Source organism: Sitophilus oryzae, unplaced genomic scaffold, assembly GCF_002938485.1.
Source record: "Sitophilus oryzae breed Bouriz unplaced genomic scaffold, Soryzae_2.0 scaffold_610_pilon_pilon, whole genome shotgun sequence".
NCBI lineage: Eukaryota > Metazoa > Arthropoda > Insecta > Coleoptera > Curculionidae > Sitophilus > Sitophilus oryzae.
Window position 1 is genome coordinate 130,455 of NW_022147208.1, and position 14,431 is coordinate 144,885.

The 14,431-nt window shown below is 31.6% G+C and overlaps 1 protein-coding gene across 1 annotated transcript; it reads right to left on the bottom strand.

Moving 5' to 3' along the window:
* Positions 1-254: 254 nt before the first annotated feature.
* On the bottom strand, positions 255-12,070 carry LOC115887700 (calpain-A-like). Its single transcript, XM_030907170.1, has 9 exons — positions 11,961-12,070; positions 11,776-11,898; positions 8,655-8,842; positions 8,316-8,450; positions 7,365-7,533; positions 4,230-4,399; positions 2,175-2,374; positions 971-1,125; positions 255-694 (listed from the first exon to the last, which is right to left on the bottom strand). The coding sequence occupies exons 1-9, from the start codon at positions 11,976-11,978 to the stop codon at positions 524-526; spliced, it is 1,329 nt and encodes a 442-aa protein (XP_030763030.1). The 5' UTR covers positions 11,979-12,070; the 3' UTR covers positions 255-523.
* Positions 12,071-14,431: the final 2,361 nt, after the last annotated feature.

The window sequence follows — 14,431 nt, forward strand, 5'->3', positions numbered from 1 at the left end:
CTGCAGGATGTGCTGCCGAAGTTTCCGGAATACAGTTCACACCACCCTGTATATCGTTTTCTAATAAACATCCTATGTTTATACCCAGAAATTAAAATTTAGGGTTTGTGGCTCCACCTTACGACTATACCACTAAGATAAGAAAGGAATCTATACATTTACGTTACGTTAGTTATCATACTAATGTATGGAGGGCGCCATTTACAACCATTTAAATCCTCTTCATAAGAATTCAAAAATATTAAACAACATAATATAAGGAAGTATTATTATTGTATTACAAAATTTATATATAGGGACAAATAATTATTACAGCTAATACACAAGCTGTCCAAAATACAAGGGACAAATAATTATTACAGCTAATACACAAGCTGTCCAAAATACAAGGTGGTCTAAGTTTAATGGGTACAAAATAAAATAATTATATGGTAAAAATCAAATAAAACGATTAATGATGACAAAAACAGAAAAAATAAATAATGAATAAAATGATACAATGTCAAGATAGAGATAATAATTATTATTCAATATGGTGGGGATTTTCTGTAAATATATGTAGTAAATATTCTTCTTTAGCATCTCCTTGAATTGTGGGTAAAATTTCGTACTTTCCAGGGTACAATTCGTGCCTTTGGACGGTTTCTCTCGTGTTGATTATTGGATCAGTTCCTAACACTTCCTTGTTAGCCAACTGCAACAAATAAACACATGAGAATCAACAACGTAAAAAGATTGTGTGTGCACTATGTGCGCATATTTGAAATGAAATTTCTTACTAACAGAGGTATTAAATAGTTTGAAATGTTGAAAAAGTAATCATCAAAAATAATCAGTTTTCTAATTTCCAAAAATAATTTATAATAATTAATTGAGTTTTATTCAGAAAAACAGTTAAATCTAAAACTCCATTGTAAAGAATATTGATAGTCTATAAAATAATGGTAACAGCAAAGTAAAATGAACTTACGTCTTTAATAATACAAGTGATAAAGCTGTCAAAGCTAAGTCTATCTGTGCTATTGGTTTTCTGCATTAGGGCTACTACGAGGGTACATTTTTTGTCTTCTTTGCCATCGACATCTGCTAGAGTCACAACATGACTCTTTTTGTCCTTAAAAGAACCTATAAACGAAAATAATTGAATTATTTGGGATATAGAGGGTGGTCCGAACCGTATTCCGAAAACTTCGGCAACATATTCTGCAGATAAAAATAAGTAAAAAAAGTTCGTATAAAGGTATGTATTAAAATGCTTAGTTTTGGAGAAACAGGGTGTAGAAATTTCATTTTAATTTCGATTTTTTCCAAATAATTTTTGAAATAATGTCAATATTTGGATGAAAATTGGCGTCTGGGAGTTTTTTGACATGAGAAATTTGGATTTTGGTTTTAATATGACTTCTATTTGTAGGGAGCGCCACCTACATGCGTTTTAACTGCGTTTTGACTGAAATGGTAAATTTGGGAACTTTTTATTTTTTTAAATTAATCATAAAATTTTCTTAAAAAAAATTATGATAAAACAGTTTTTGTTGAACCTTTGGGACAAAAACATTTCAAATTTATGATTCCAGTCTAATAACTATTATTTAGTCAACATGTTTAATTCTTGTCAATCATGACAGCTATTGACAATAATTTAGATTCCAAATATCCCGAGAACCATTACTCGTAGCGATTTTTTCCAAGAGACCTTTTTTACGTAAAAAACGTCGTGAATGTATATTTTTTACACAGTAATTTTATACAGGTACGGACGAAAAGTTATTGCTCTTCAAACCAGTTAAAAATATGTAGGTGGCGCCCTCTACAAGTAGGAGTCATATTGACATCAAAATCAAATTTCTCATGTTAAAAAAACTCCCAGACGCTAATTTTCATCCAAATATTGACGTTGCTTCAGAAATTATTTAGAAAAAATCGAAATATAAATGAAACTTCTACACCCTGTATCTCCGAAACTAAGCATTTTAGGACATACATTTATACGAACTTTTTTACTTATTTTTATTGGCGGAAGTTTCCGGAATACAGTTCGGACCACTCTGTATAAAATGTACCACTGGATTGTAGAAAAATTGCAAATTAAATTAAATACGATTAATTTAAAAATAAGTCGCATAATGAGTTTTTGCGCATATTCATATACCCTGTATATTTATTTGTCTTACCATGTATTGTTGTTATCACCCAGTTTCTCTTATCGCCATCTTGAAACAACGACAAAGAATCCAACGTCAAGTGACATATGTCAGCGGTGCTGAAATTCCTTTGAAAATCTTCGTAGCAGATCCAAAATTCACCGTCATTATCAAAAACCAGACCTAGCTCTTGACGTTCCTCTTTTGGTATTGACGTCCATTCTTTAGAACTAAAAGTTACAGATAAAAATTTAAACAAATAGATATGACACATTATAGTGTGTATAACGAGAGAATAGAGAATGACAACTACATTAGTGGCTGTAGTTGTTGACTGTCATTTTAATTGAAATGTAAATTGTATTTTCTGTAATTTTTATACGTATCTCGTAATAATCCTATTGTTCTATAATAATCTCTATGAACTAAGAAATTTAAACATAACCATAAACTTTTTAACACATAAGCCATAACTTAAGACCAACTTTAGATATTGAAACTTTATTTTTATTTTGAAAATCGGATCTTTTACAATATGTTTAAATAAGAAAAATTCGATAAGGTTGTTTTTTTCCATTTTCCAAAAATTTTAAACAACCCATCCATTTACTTTTAGTGCATAGAAATTTTCAGCAAGCGTGTAACTTTTTTATTTATAAAGATTTTCACATAGTGTCTGCATTGTACTCTTCTTACATACGGAAATTTCGACCCAATATTAACCTTTGTCAGCCCTTAGTATAAACGCTCAACCTGTAGATATTAGTTTAGTTTAATCATCTGCTGATGATGCTAACATCTCCGGCATCAGCTGTACCAAAGTTTATGGCACGAACAGCTGTCGTCTCGGCGTACTCAGTGATGAGGTGTTCTGTTGTTTCCTCATTTTCCCCATAAAATCTGCATTCGCCCTTGTTTCTGAGCTTCAATCTACTGAGGTGTTCGTTGAGGAGACAGTGTCCTGTTAGAAACCCCATGACAATCCAAAGATTGTTCTTACTTAAATCCATCTTTAATTTTTCTCGGTCGTAAGTTCTGCGAAATTATTTCGGACATTTTAAACCGTTTGGGGATTCCCATTCCAGGTTGTTTTTTTAAGTTGGTTTCCACTTGGAAAGCAAAACAGTTCCAGTCCAGTTAGTGGAGTGTTCGCTCCTTTACTAGCTAGATCGTTTGATTTTTCATTGCCTTCTATCCCTTAGTGAGATGCAAGACCTTGTTGACCTTGGTGGGGAAGCTCCTGGTCAGGTGCTGGGGGGAATCCCCCCTAGCACTTGGCTTGGTCTAAAAAGCATCTCACTCATCGTCTTGTCTCTGACTGTAGTGTCGTGGCCAGGGAATTGCACCAAGACATATAACGATACCGGGCGGGGCTACGGACAGCCTCAACCTTGGGGCACCGGGGGGCACCCCATTGTATTTTACCCCTTACTTCTACATGCGGGGCTCTGTAGAAGTGGACCGACTGTCCCTAGCGACTCATAGGAATACTATGAGATCTGGTAATAATAGTAATAAAAACATCACCGGTGAAGCTGTGGAGAAACCCCCTAGCGACACTGGGAACAGTAACAATGAAAGTTCGAAGGGGCCAAACCCCAAGGGAACTACAGGAGAGGTGGCTGACATTTGCGTGAGACTATCCTCCGCAAGTGGCATACAAGCTACCACCTCCTCCAAGGGTCGGGAGCCTACCTCCTACCTCTTATCCCAACAGACGACACAAGCTAACGTTTCGTCTACCCGGCCTGGGTCGTAGCTCCTCGACTGTGAGGGACACTGGTCTCCGTAGGAAGTCCTGGGACTGTATGATGAATTATAACTCAAGAAAGGGGGACACAATAGATCTCTAAGGTCGTAGAGATTAACCCCCCTTCCACTTATTCTAAATTCTATTTTAATCCCTTAGTGAGCGGGCACCCAGAGTAGAAGGACTTTATTTTATTTGCCTAATTTGTTCAGCTTCGATACTTCTGAACAAGGATGATTACACTTGATAATTTCACTCTGAGTGATTCGTTTTAGATGTACGTCAATATACCAGTTAAGTCAAATAATTTTAAGTTAATGATTTTAGTTTCTTACCCATCACTCCATGCACCCTTCCATTCGATTTCATTCGACCATGGATTCTTTACACGTATCAGTTTAGCCCTTTCAGGAAGGCTGGAATGTTCCACATAGTGAACTTTGGTAATGCTGTAAGCGTGACCCTTAACCAAACCCATTCTTGTTATAGCTTCACGACCATCACCCTGTTCAATAAGAAAAATTGAATTCTTTAAAAAGACCATCTTGTATATTTCTCCGTAATTTTTTAACATTGCATAAAGTTTTTCCTCTTCAAAAATATTTTTTCTATTTACTAACAAAGATAAGATCATGAATCACAAAAATATGATTTTAATTTCTTAATGTTGTGCGAGTACTTAAAATATCAGTACTTTGAGTTTACCGCCTGTATCTTTTTTTAATAATATATTCCTAAAATATGTGTCACAACTTAACTTAAACAAGTTGATACCATTAAAAATCAAAGCATTTTAAAAGATAAATTGATATGTATTGTGATAGCATTAAAAATCAATCGAGTTTACAAGATAAGAGTTTGTTTATGTTGTATATCTATTATATATATCTATAAATAATTACTAATACGCTTCCTGGTAATTTATTCTTGTCAATAAGAAACTTGTAAAAAAATAAAACTTATTTATTTTTCCCTTCCACATAATATATTTTCAAAAACACTACGAGTACATGTTTGGCATTACTGTAACATTTTTAGACGAAAATCTAGACTGCCTACTAAGACTTCTAGCATTATTGTCACCTGAATAAGCCGTAGTACAGCGAAATATGTAAAGCTTCATTCAGAACCTCGCAATTAGTCGAATAAATTAGTGGTTTAAATTAGCGTAGAAGCTTGTTCCTTTAAAGTTCCTTCAATGCAATCGTTCAAGAACTGCAAAGCTTGTTCCTTCAATGCAATCGTTCAGAACGTCAAAATTAGTGGTAGACATTTTCCATTAGTAGAAAAGTTATCAAACTTTTGACTTTTCCTCTAATCATACTTCAAAATTTCGGAGGGATGTCATTTTGGCATTTGCTTATCATCCGTCAAAAGAAAATGAGGTTAGAAACCAAAAGGTTATTGTTTTATAAGCTAAATATTAGACTTTCTCTATGGATACAACTGATTACTGCAAGTTGTTGCTAGAATATTCTATTAATTTTAACTGTATTTTTTAGACATTGTGAATGATATTAGTGTTGCACAAGAGTCTTGAAAAAGTCTTGCAAGACCAAGACTCTTGCAAGAAATTCAAGACAAGACTTTCAAAATTTCTTGTCTTGAATTTGAAGACCAGACAAGGCTTTAATATGCAAGAAATTTCAAGAGTCTTGCAAGATTTCTTGAAAGTTAGTAATGATACATTTTTTTAAGTGATAATTAGGTCTTTGCGCAAGTTATACCGGGTTTATACTACATTTACATAGTCGTAATCACAATCATAGTCATAATCATAAAAGTTAAACTATCCACTTCTTATAAACCTGTTGACATCTACCATGAACTTAGCCGTTAATTATGTTACCTAACTTCCCTGATATAAAAATTATGATTATGAAAATGCTCTATAAACGCACATTAAAATTGCGATGTGATTATGACGACGATTAAGACTGTGATTATGATTACGACTTATGGAAATTTTGTATAAACCCAGCATTAATATTGACCAGTGTTAATTTTTTTTTCTATAGCCAGTGTTTCGAGTTGTTTTGGTTTCACTGTCGACACTTATATTATTTATACTGCTCATATTTCATATTAACTTTTTTTGGTAATGAATAATACTTAAATAACTTAAAGCGACCCATACATTATCAAACAAGTTGCGCAACAAAGCGATGCGCAACGTTCCGTTACACAAATGCATCCATGCACTTAGTAAAATTTTGATCAAACTTTTTATTAAAAGTTGTGCATTGTGTAAGAAACAATCATGTCCTCAATTGCCATTGCGTCAATTATTATCGTATATACCCAAGATGCTGTCAATAATACCAAAAAACGAAAAAGAAAACAAAGAATTTGGATGAAAGAACTAAAATGTTGCACAACGAAGCACAACACACATACACTACCTACACAACGCGCTGCGCAAACGCCTGTTGCGCAAAATAATTCAAACATTCTTGAAACTTATCAAACAATTGCGCAACGCATCAACCGTTACCATACATTGGCTACTCGTTGCGCAACACGCGCCACAATTATATTTTGTATACGTCGCGCAACAATTACATTTTGTATACGACACTTTCTATGAAATAAAATATAGAAATATTATTACCTTTTTGTTAGAATGTAGAATTTTTTAATACAAGAAATTTCAAGAGTCTTGCAAGACAAGACAAGACTTTGCCATTCAAGAAATCTGCAAGACAAGACTTTGCAAATTTGACAATTTCTTGTCTTGAATTTTGAAAATTTCTTGTCTTGAATTTCAAGACAAGACAAGAAATTGATTTTCAAGACAAGAATTTTTGTCTTGTGCAACACTATATGGGATCGTAAACTAAAAAGTATAAAGTGTAAAGCTTCAATCAGAACCAGAACCTCCCATTTAGTGGAATAAATTAGTGGTTTCAATTATTACACTTTATACTTTTCAATTTACAGTCATTCACAATGTTTAAAAAACACAATTAAAATGAATAGAATATCCTAGCAACAGCTTGCGTTAGCCAGTTGTATCCATAGAAAAAGCTTATTATTTAGATAATAAAACAATCACCTTTTGATTTCTAACCACAATTTCTCTTGATCGAAGATAATCAAAACCAAAATGATATTTGTCGCAAATTTTGAAGTATAATTAATGGAAAAGTTAAAAGTTTGATAACTTTTTCTACTAATTGAAAATGTCTACTACTGATTTTGACGTTCTGAATACTTATATTGAAATTAAAAAAACAAACTTCTACGCTAATTGACACCAATAAATAATTTATTACACTAATTGCGAGGTTCTGAATGAAGCTTAATTGAAACCAGTAATTTATTCCACTAATTGCGACGTTTTGAATGCAGCTTAATATTTTTAAAAATATACAGTTAAAAGTAGAAAATAATGTCATAAAGTCTGTTTTGTAAAAGACAAGACGAGACAATATTAGCAGCAGGATTATCAAAATGATATCTATACTTACATAGATACAACTGGCTATCAAGGAACCTCTAACGTGTGCTTTGTTCATAATATCAAACAAAGAAGTTGGAGGTTTGTCCAGTTTAAACTGTTCAGCTACACCTCCAGTGAAGTCCTCCATTGCAATTCCTGGGTCCCCTCCATCTAATTTATCATATGCGCCGTATAACCTGAAGGAAAAAATAGTTATTTTTTATACAAGACGATAAAATGGTATTTTATCGTCGACCGAAAGGATTAATTCACGAGCGATGAAATCGCCAGTGAATTAATTTCGGGAGACGATAATGCAATTTTATCATCGTGTATAAAACCATAATTTATTTAATTAGCGAGTTAGGTTTTAAAAAATATTCAGAAATTATTATTTCAAGGAATTTACTACGAGTAGAAAAAATATTGTGCTGGGTTCGCGTTGGTTTCTATGTAATTTGACAAATAAATAAAGCCGTCTTTTTAGTTGTCTGTTTTGAGTCGATATTTTTTAATTCTCTTTCGTGTCGACTGCTGATTTAATTGGAGCCAGAAATGGCTCAAAACGAAATAAATAAATTACCAACAGATATTCAGGCTGTGGCGACAAACGGCATATCCAAACTACTTCCATTTAAATCCCGAATAACTTATGGAAAGGAATACAAACATTTTCAAAAATGGAAGCAATTAAAAAACGTGCGAGAAGAAATAAGTTTTTAACCTACCTCGTTGTTAACACTACCTCGTTGTTAAAGTATCATTTAATCTACCCTTGCGGTTAAAGTACTATTTTTGATAAATATAAGGCAATTTTATCAGTTGCTATGGAAAAAATAGTATTTTCTAAAAATAATGCAGCTCAAGTATTTATAAGCCATATAGAAATTGTCCTAAAGAATTTTTTTAAATTATTTTGGTTTGTTGTTACAATTTCTTTGATAATTAAGGTTCGCGATAATAAAAAGTAAAAACTTACTTTGCGTAAGCCTTTTCCAACAAGGGTATCCAAAATTCTCCTTCTTTAGTAGATCTGGCAAACTTTAATTCACCTTTTTCAACTAATAGCTGATCGTCCACTACTACCTCTACCCATTTACCATATTGCCAAAACCTAAATAACCAAAATTAGTTCAAAATGCATATACAAACGAAGATCTATTAGATATAAGGATTGTTCAAAGTACAGATACCATACGATCAAAAAAAGGCTTAAAATTCATTTTAAATCAGCCAGAAATAAAGAAATAAATTGGTCATTCAAAGGGCTTACTGTGACGTCTTTTTTTGATCATATTATATAAGTGTTAAGGCTTACCTAAAGCGAAAAATGCCAGCATAATCTGATCCATAATGCTGATCCAATGGAACAACTCGTTCGAATAATTTTGGATGCTGAGTTAGATTGGCTATAGCAGATATCATCCAACAGTCACCTAAAGCTCCTTGCTGTACGTCCAACCTCGATATTTTGTTCAAGAAAAAATGTGGATCGTCACATAGTTCCTAAAAATATACAGGGTGGGTGTCTTAAATGAAATCACTGCCAATATCATAAAATATTCAATTTGTAATACAGAGTGTCCCAATATTCCGTGGACATAGAACTACTACGTATTTTTGGAATCAAAATATGTTTATGTTTGGGTCGTACTTCAAGCATAAAAGCTCCCACCGAAAATCTAGTTACGCCACTGAATTCTACGTAAAAAACTCTATAGAACTGGTGGTCACCTTTTCGATAAGTTATAAGCTTGGTGCATTTCAGTTGATTTCAAAAAATTCCGACCGTACTCCCAAAACATACACTAGTGTTGTTTTAATATGTAAAATATGAACGTATGTGTATATTAATTTTAGTTGTATTTGTCTGATGATGTTCGTATGAGCGAAATACGTGTCACTGTTTAACATTATACAGGGTGGCGCACCTCATTCGCCTCGGTTGATTATACGAAAACGGAAAGATTTAGAAACAAAATATTTTATGGGTATATGTGGGGAGGTAATGTGCACAATTTAAAATTATTTTGAAATATACAGGGTGTTTCAGAACTAAGATTTATACCAAAGTTATATTTTCTTCTTATGGAACACCCAGTATTTTATTTCATTTTTGGATTCTTGAGCCCAAAAAGGCAGTTATTGTAAGGGTTAAATATGTTTAAAATCTTTGGTTTTTGAGATATTTAAAGATATTTAAATATGCATGCAACAATAGAATAGATTATTAACACCCTGTACATTACATTTCAGAATTAATTCTTGTGCTATGTTTAAAGGTAGAGAAATAAACTTTACTGAAAAATGGTATTGCTTCCTTAAATTTATACAGGGGTATCAAAAATTGCTGATCTATTTTAAGGATTTATTTTAGATAAAAATTTCGTTATTTCAAATACAACACCCTATATTTTTTTAAATAAACCGATGCAGATTCCAATGCTCTTTCAAACTATATTAATGTTTCCTATACCTATCTAGCTCAGATTTTGAATAAAAAGCGATTTTTAAATAAAATTGCAATCAAGGTGGCTGGTGTCGCCATGGCAATTTTCTAGTGAGAGTTAGTAACTATTTTTAAAGTCGACATTAGTTTATGAACATTATTATTTATAATTTATAACAGTTTACTTAAATTTACCTACAATAGTTTAATATAAGTAAGTATTCACTATTTTATCAAGAAAAATAAAGCAGTATCTGCTGGCGGAATGAATGGATATGTTACTAGTGATTTTATTTTGTGAGGAAAATTGCTTCTTGGCCTCAAGGGCTTATGCTCAAAGATATCCAAATAGGAGTCTTCCTGATAAACGCTCTTTTGAAAAACTATTTGCCCTATATCGCAGAGCTGGTAGTGTGGTTTATAAAAAACTTATTAGACAGAAACCTGTCATTGGAAGTGAAGAAAATGAATTTGCCGTAATTGGCTCTTTTAAAGAAAATCCATATATCTACAAGTCATTGTAAAATAAATCGAAGACTACTTCTTCGTTTTCCTTGGTAGAATAATAAATACATATTTAAAAAATATTACTTTTAAACTATTGAAGATAAATTTTAAATAAAAGTAAACTGCTATAAATTTAAATAATTTTAAATTAGGCCCATAAACTATTGTCGACTTTAAAAATAGTTACTAACTGTCACTAGAAAATTGCCATGGCGACACCAGCCACCTTGATTGCAATTTTATTTAAAAATCGTTTTTTATTGAAAATCTGAGCTAGATAGGTATAGGAAACCCTAATATAGTTTTAAAGATAATTTAAATCTGCTTCGATTTATTTAAAAAAAATACAGGGTGTTGTATTTGAAATAAGGAAGTTTTTATGTAAAATAAATCCTTAAAATAGATCAGCATTTTTTGATACCCCTATATAAATTTAAGGAAGCAATCACATTTTGCAGTAAAGTCTATTTCTCTACCTTTAAACTTAGCACAAGAATTAATTCTGAAATGTAATGCACAGGGTGTTAATAATCTATTCTATTGTAGCATGCAATATTAAATATGCAAATTTAAATATCTTTGAATATCTCAAAAACCAAAGATTTTAAACATATTTAACCCTTATAATAAACGCCTTTTTTTGGGCTCAAGAATCCAAAAATGAAATAAAATACTGGGTGTTCCATAAGAAAAAATATAACTTTGGTATAGATCTTAGTTCTGAAACACCCTGTATATTTCAAAATAATTTTAAATTGTGCACTTTGCCTCCCCACGTATACCCATAAAATATTTTGTTTCTACATCTTTCCGTTTTCGTATAATCAACCGAGGCGAATGAGGTGCGCCACCCTGTATAAACGTTGAGACCGAGATTTTGAGTATTTTTCCAACTTTTTTTTAATTTAAACCAGGTAGGTCTCTGTGAGAAGAATGGACGTCTTCTTTAAATTTTATTATAGCGGAAATAGCCCAAGTTATGTCCCCACTATCAAAACCGGTGCGTAAAACTATGCTCGCTACAGTAGCTGAACTCAGCCAAAAAGTTTTAACTTCAATAATAAATTATAATAGTTAGACATTCTGAAGATAATAAAATATTTCCTTTTTTATTTTTTTAGAATTTTCACAAATTATACTTGCCCTAACACTTTTAGAATAATTATATCAGTTTTTTTTTCGTATACTCGCTATTTAAACCCGTGTATTTGTATACAGGGATTGTTTACGATATTCTCCGATAGTGGCAGCACCGGCGGAGAATGCACCAAGCGGGGGGTCGAAAAATGCAACATTTTCAAATTCGCCCTGTATTTCAGGAACTAAAAAGAATAGGACAAATCTATGTGTAGAATCTTTAGTTTCATAAAATAAAGTAGCATCGTGATGTCAGAACCCCATAAAACAAACGAAAATGAGACACCCTGTACAATATTTCATTTTTTTAAATCACTATTTTTGTTTAAAAGCATATATTACCCACCCCTGGCCTTTTTATTTCACACTCTGGATATTTTTTAGAAAAGTTTGGGAATTTTGAATCTTGAAATAGAAATCCCGATTCCAAGCACTCTTTTTTGATTTGATCAAAATCTTGATCGAATAACTAAAAATTTAAATTATAATATTTAGCAAAAAAAAATTTCAAAATGTTTTGATAAATATTACTTTTACTACTTTAACCATTTTTCGTAGAATTAAAATCACTTAATAAACTGTTATAATGTAAACAACACACAATGCAAAATTATTTTTGTACTGATTTGATACCAAATATATCAGATTATTTATATATTTTGTTAATCTTATCAAAGAAAGGGACACTTATAGATATATTTTCTATTTATATTAGAAATACAGGGTATGCTTCTTTGTCCCTTTATGTGCGTGTTTCGAAGAATTGAGCAACTAATATACAAATACTTAGATGAGCTGTCAGGAACTTGATAATTCCTTTTACGCAGCAAATTTTGGACCTATTATATAGAATAATATTAGTAATTAGTAATGATTGCAGGCATTTCTGGAAATTATACTTTAAATAAAGATTAATAGAATGTTAAATACTTATTTATTTGAGGAGGTTCATAATTCCATACATGAATATATTTCATTTTTTTTGTAAATCTTCCAGAATTTCAAAAATACCAAATCAGTTTTATTTTTTTCAACGTTCTTCCACATACGTGAGAAATAATCTTTATAAAAATTAAAAAAATCAAGAAGAAAAGCAAAAAAAAATATAAAATCACCCAAATATTTTACTAAAGGACTGCACTGTTCTCCAGGCTCGGTCTACTGCCATTTTAATTGAACTTGTATGATTGCTATAATAATAAATAAAATTTATTTGAACAAGAAAGAAATAGTGAGGGAAATGCATAAAAAAGAAGGAAAAGATTATACGGAAGCGAGTTGTTGAGGGCTGAGCCGTTTAATCTTTTCCTTCTAAGATTTATTTGTTGATGAATTGTTTGTCTGTCATTTCACAGAGCAAACTTGATCAAAAAAAAACTTCATATGACGTATTTAAAGTTAAAAATAACTCAATAAAATACCAGTATTTATAGCATATAACCACGGCATATAAATCACACGGCAGGCTAACTCTGCCCAGATTCCATTGTTTAAAATTTCTATAAAATTTGACCTTGAAAACACCATTATGGGTGCCGAGTCAGGGCCGGATTAAAACGTATCAAAAAATTTCCCAGAAAATAAACTATTGATAGACAGGGTCGTATTAAAAAATACTGAATTTTATTTACACAATACTTTTATCTAAACAAATGAATCGTTAACCGCGCATACTCCTCGAAAAGTAAAAATGTAAAAATCAATTAAACATTTAACTGTAGAGAATAGACAATTAAAATTAAAAAAACATGCCAGGAGTTACAAACAAGAATTAAAGAAATACCAAATAAAATATCTATTGAACAATCTAAAGAGGCTACGTTCAAATTATGTTCATCAATGGACATAGCAAATTTTGTTAATATTCAAATTGCACAAATTAACACATCAGCTAAAGGAAGAAAAGTAACTGATGAATTTAAATATAAATATTTGGCTATATACTTTTCCGGGTCAAAAATATACAAGACGCTCTTGACAAATCTATTTTGCCTTCAACGTCCAGACCCAGAGACATTAAGACATTGAATATATGACATCGATATCAAACCTGGCTTAGAAAATCTTAGTGTATTTGAGACTCTGAAAAAGAAAAGTTGAAAGTTTCGATGAACCGGATGAACTTAATCGATATTGTGTTCTATGTATTGATGATACGAATACCAAGTGCAATTTATTTTATAATGGTGGTCGTGATAATATTGTAGGTTTTGAGGACCAGAAGGGGAAGAGAGAGTTTAAACCAGCTCGGGTGTCTAATGTTGTTATGGTAAGAGGTATCTTTACCAATGGGAAGCAGTCCCTAGCTTATTTTACAAGCTTTTATTTAACTTGCTTTGTATGTACAGTGGTGAACAAAAGCATGGAAACATTTTATAAACCTTTAATATTGTACATAATATGTTGTAGCATTTTTTATTCCCTTTAATAAAATTGAATTTATAAGTCTATTTTTATTTAAATTTCTTAGTATTGGCGCCATCTATTTGCTAGATGCCAAAGATACCAAACTCCATTTGTTACAGCTCACTTGTCTCGATATTTAATTTTTATTAGCGCATCTATTCGCTAGATGTCAAACTTAATTTATTACAGTTCACTTGTCTTGTTTATTAGCGCCATCTATTCGCTATATCGTTACCCCAGCGTTACCCTAATTCGCAAACCTCGTATCTCCAAAATCGAAAATTTTACAGGAGATAATAAAAACTTTCTATCTATTTTATTATATGTAATCTTTAAAAAAAAATTCAATAGATATATTCTGTATGTTGGTTGACATTGTAATAATAGTGTTCGTAGCCCATTTTAATTTCATTAAAATTTTACTGGAGATACATGGTTTTCTGTATATTTTTGTAAAAAACTGGAGTTACGAGGAAAGTATACGACATGAGTTCACCTGGTAACTCCTGATGTTTACTATAAAAACTTAATAGAAAACCACGTAAATTATAACTTTGGTAAAATCTCAACAAAACAAGTATTGGTTCATAACAGGG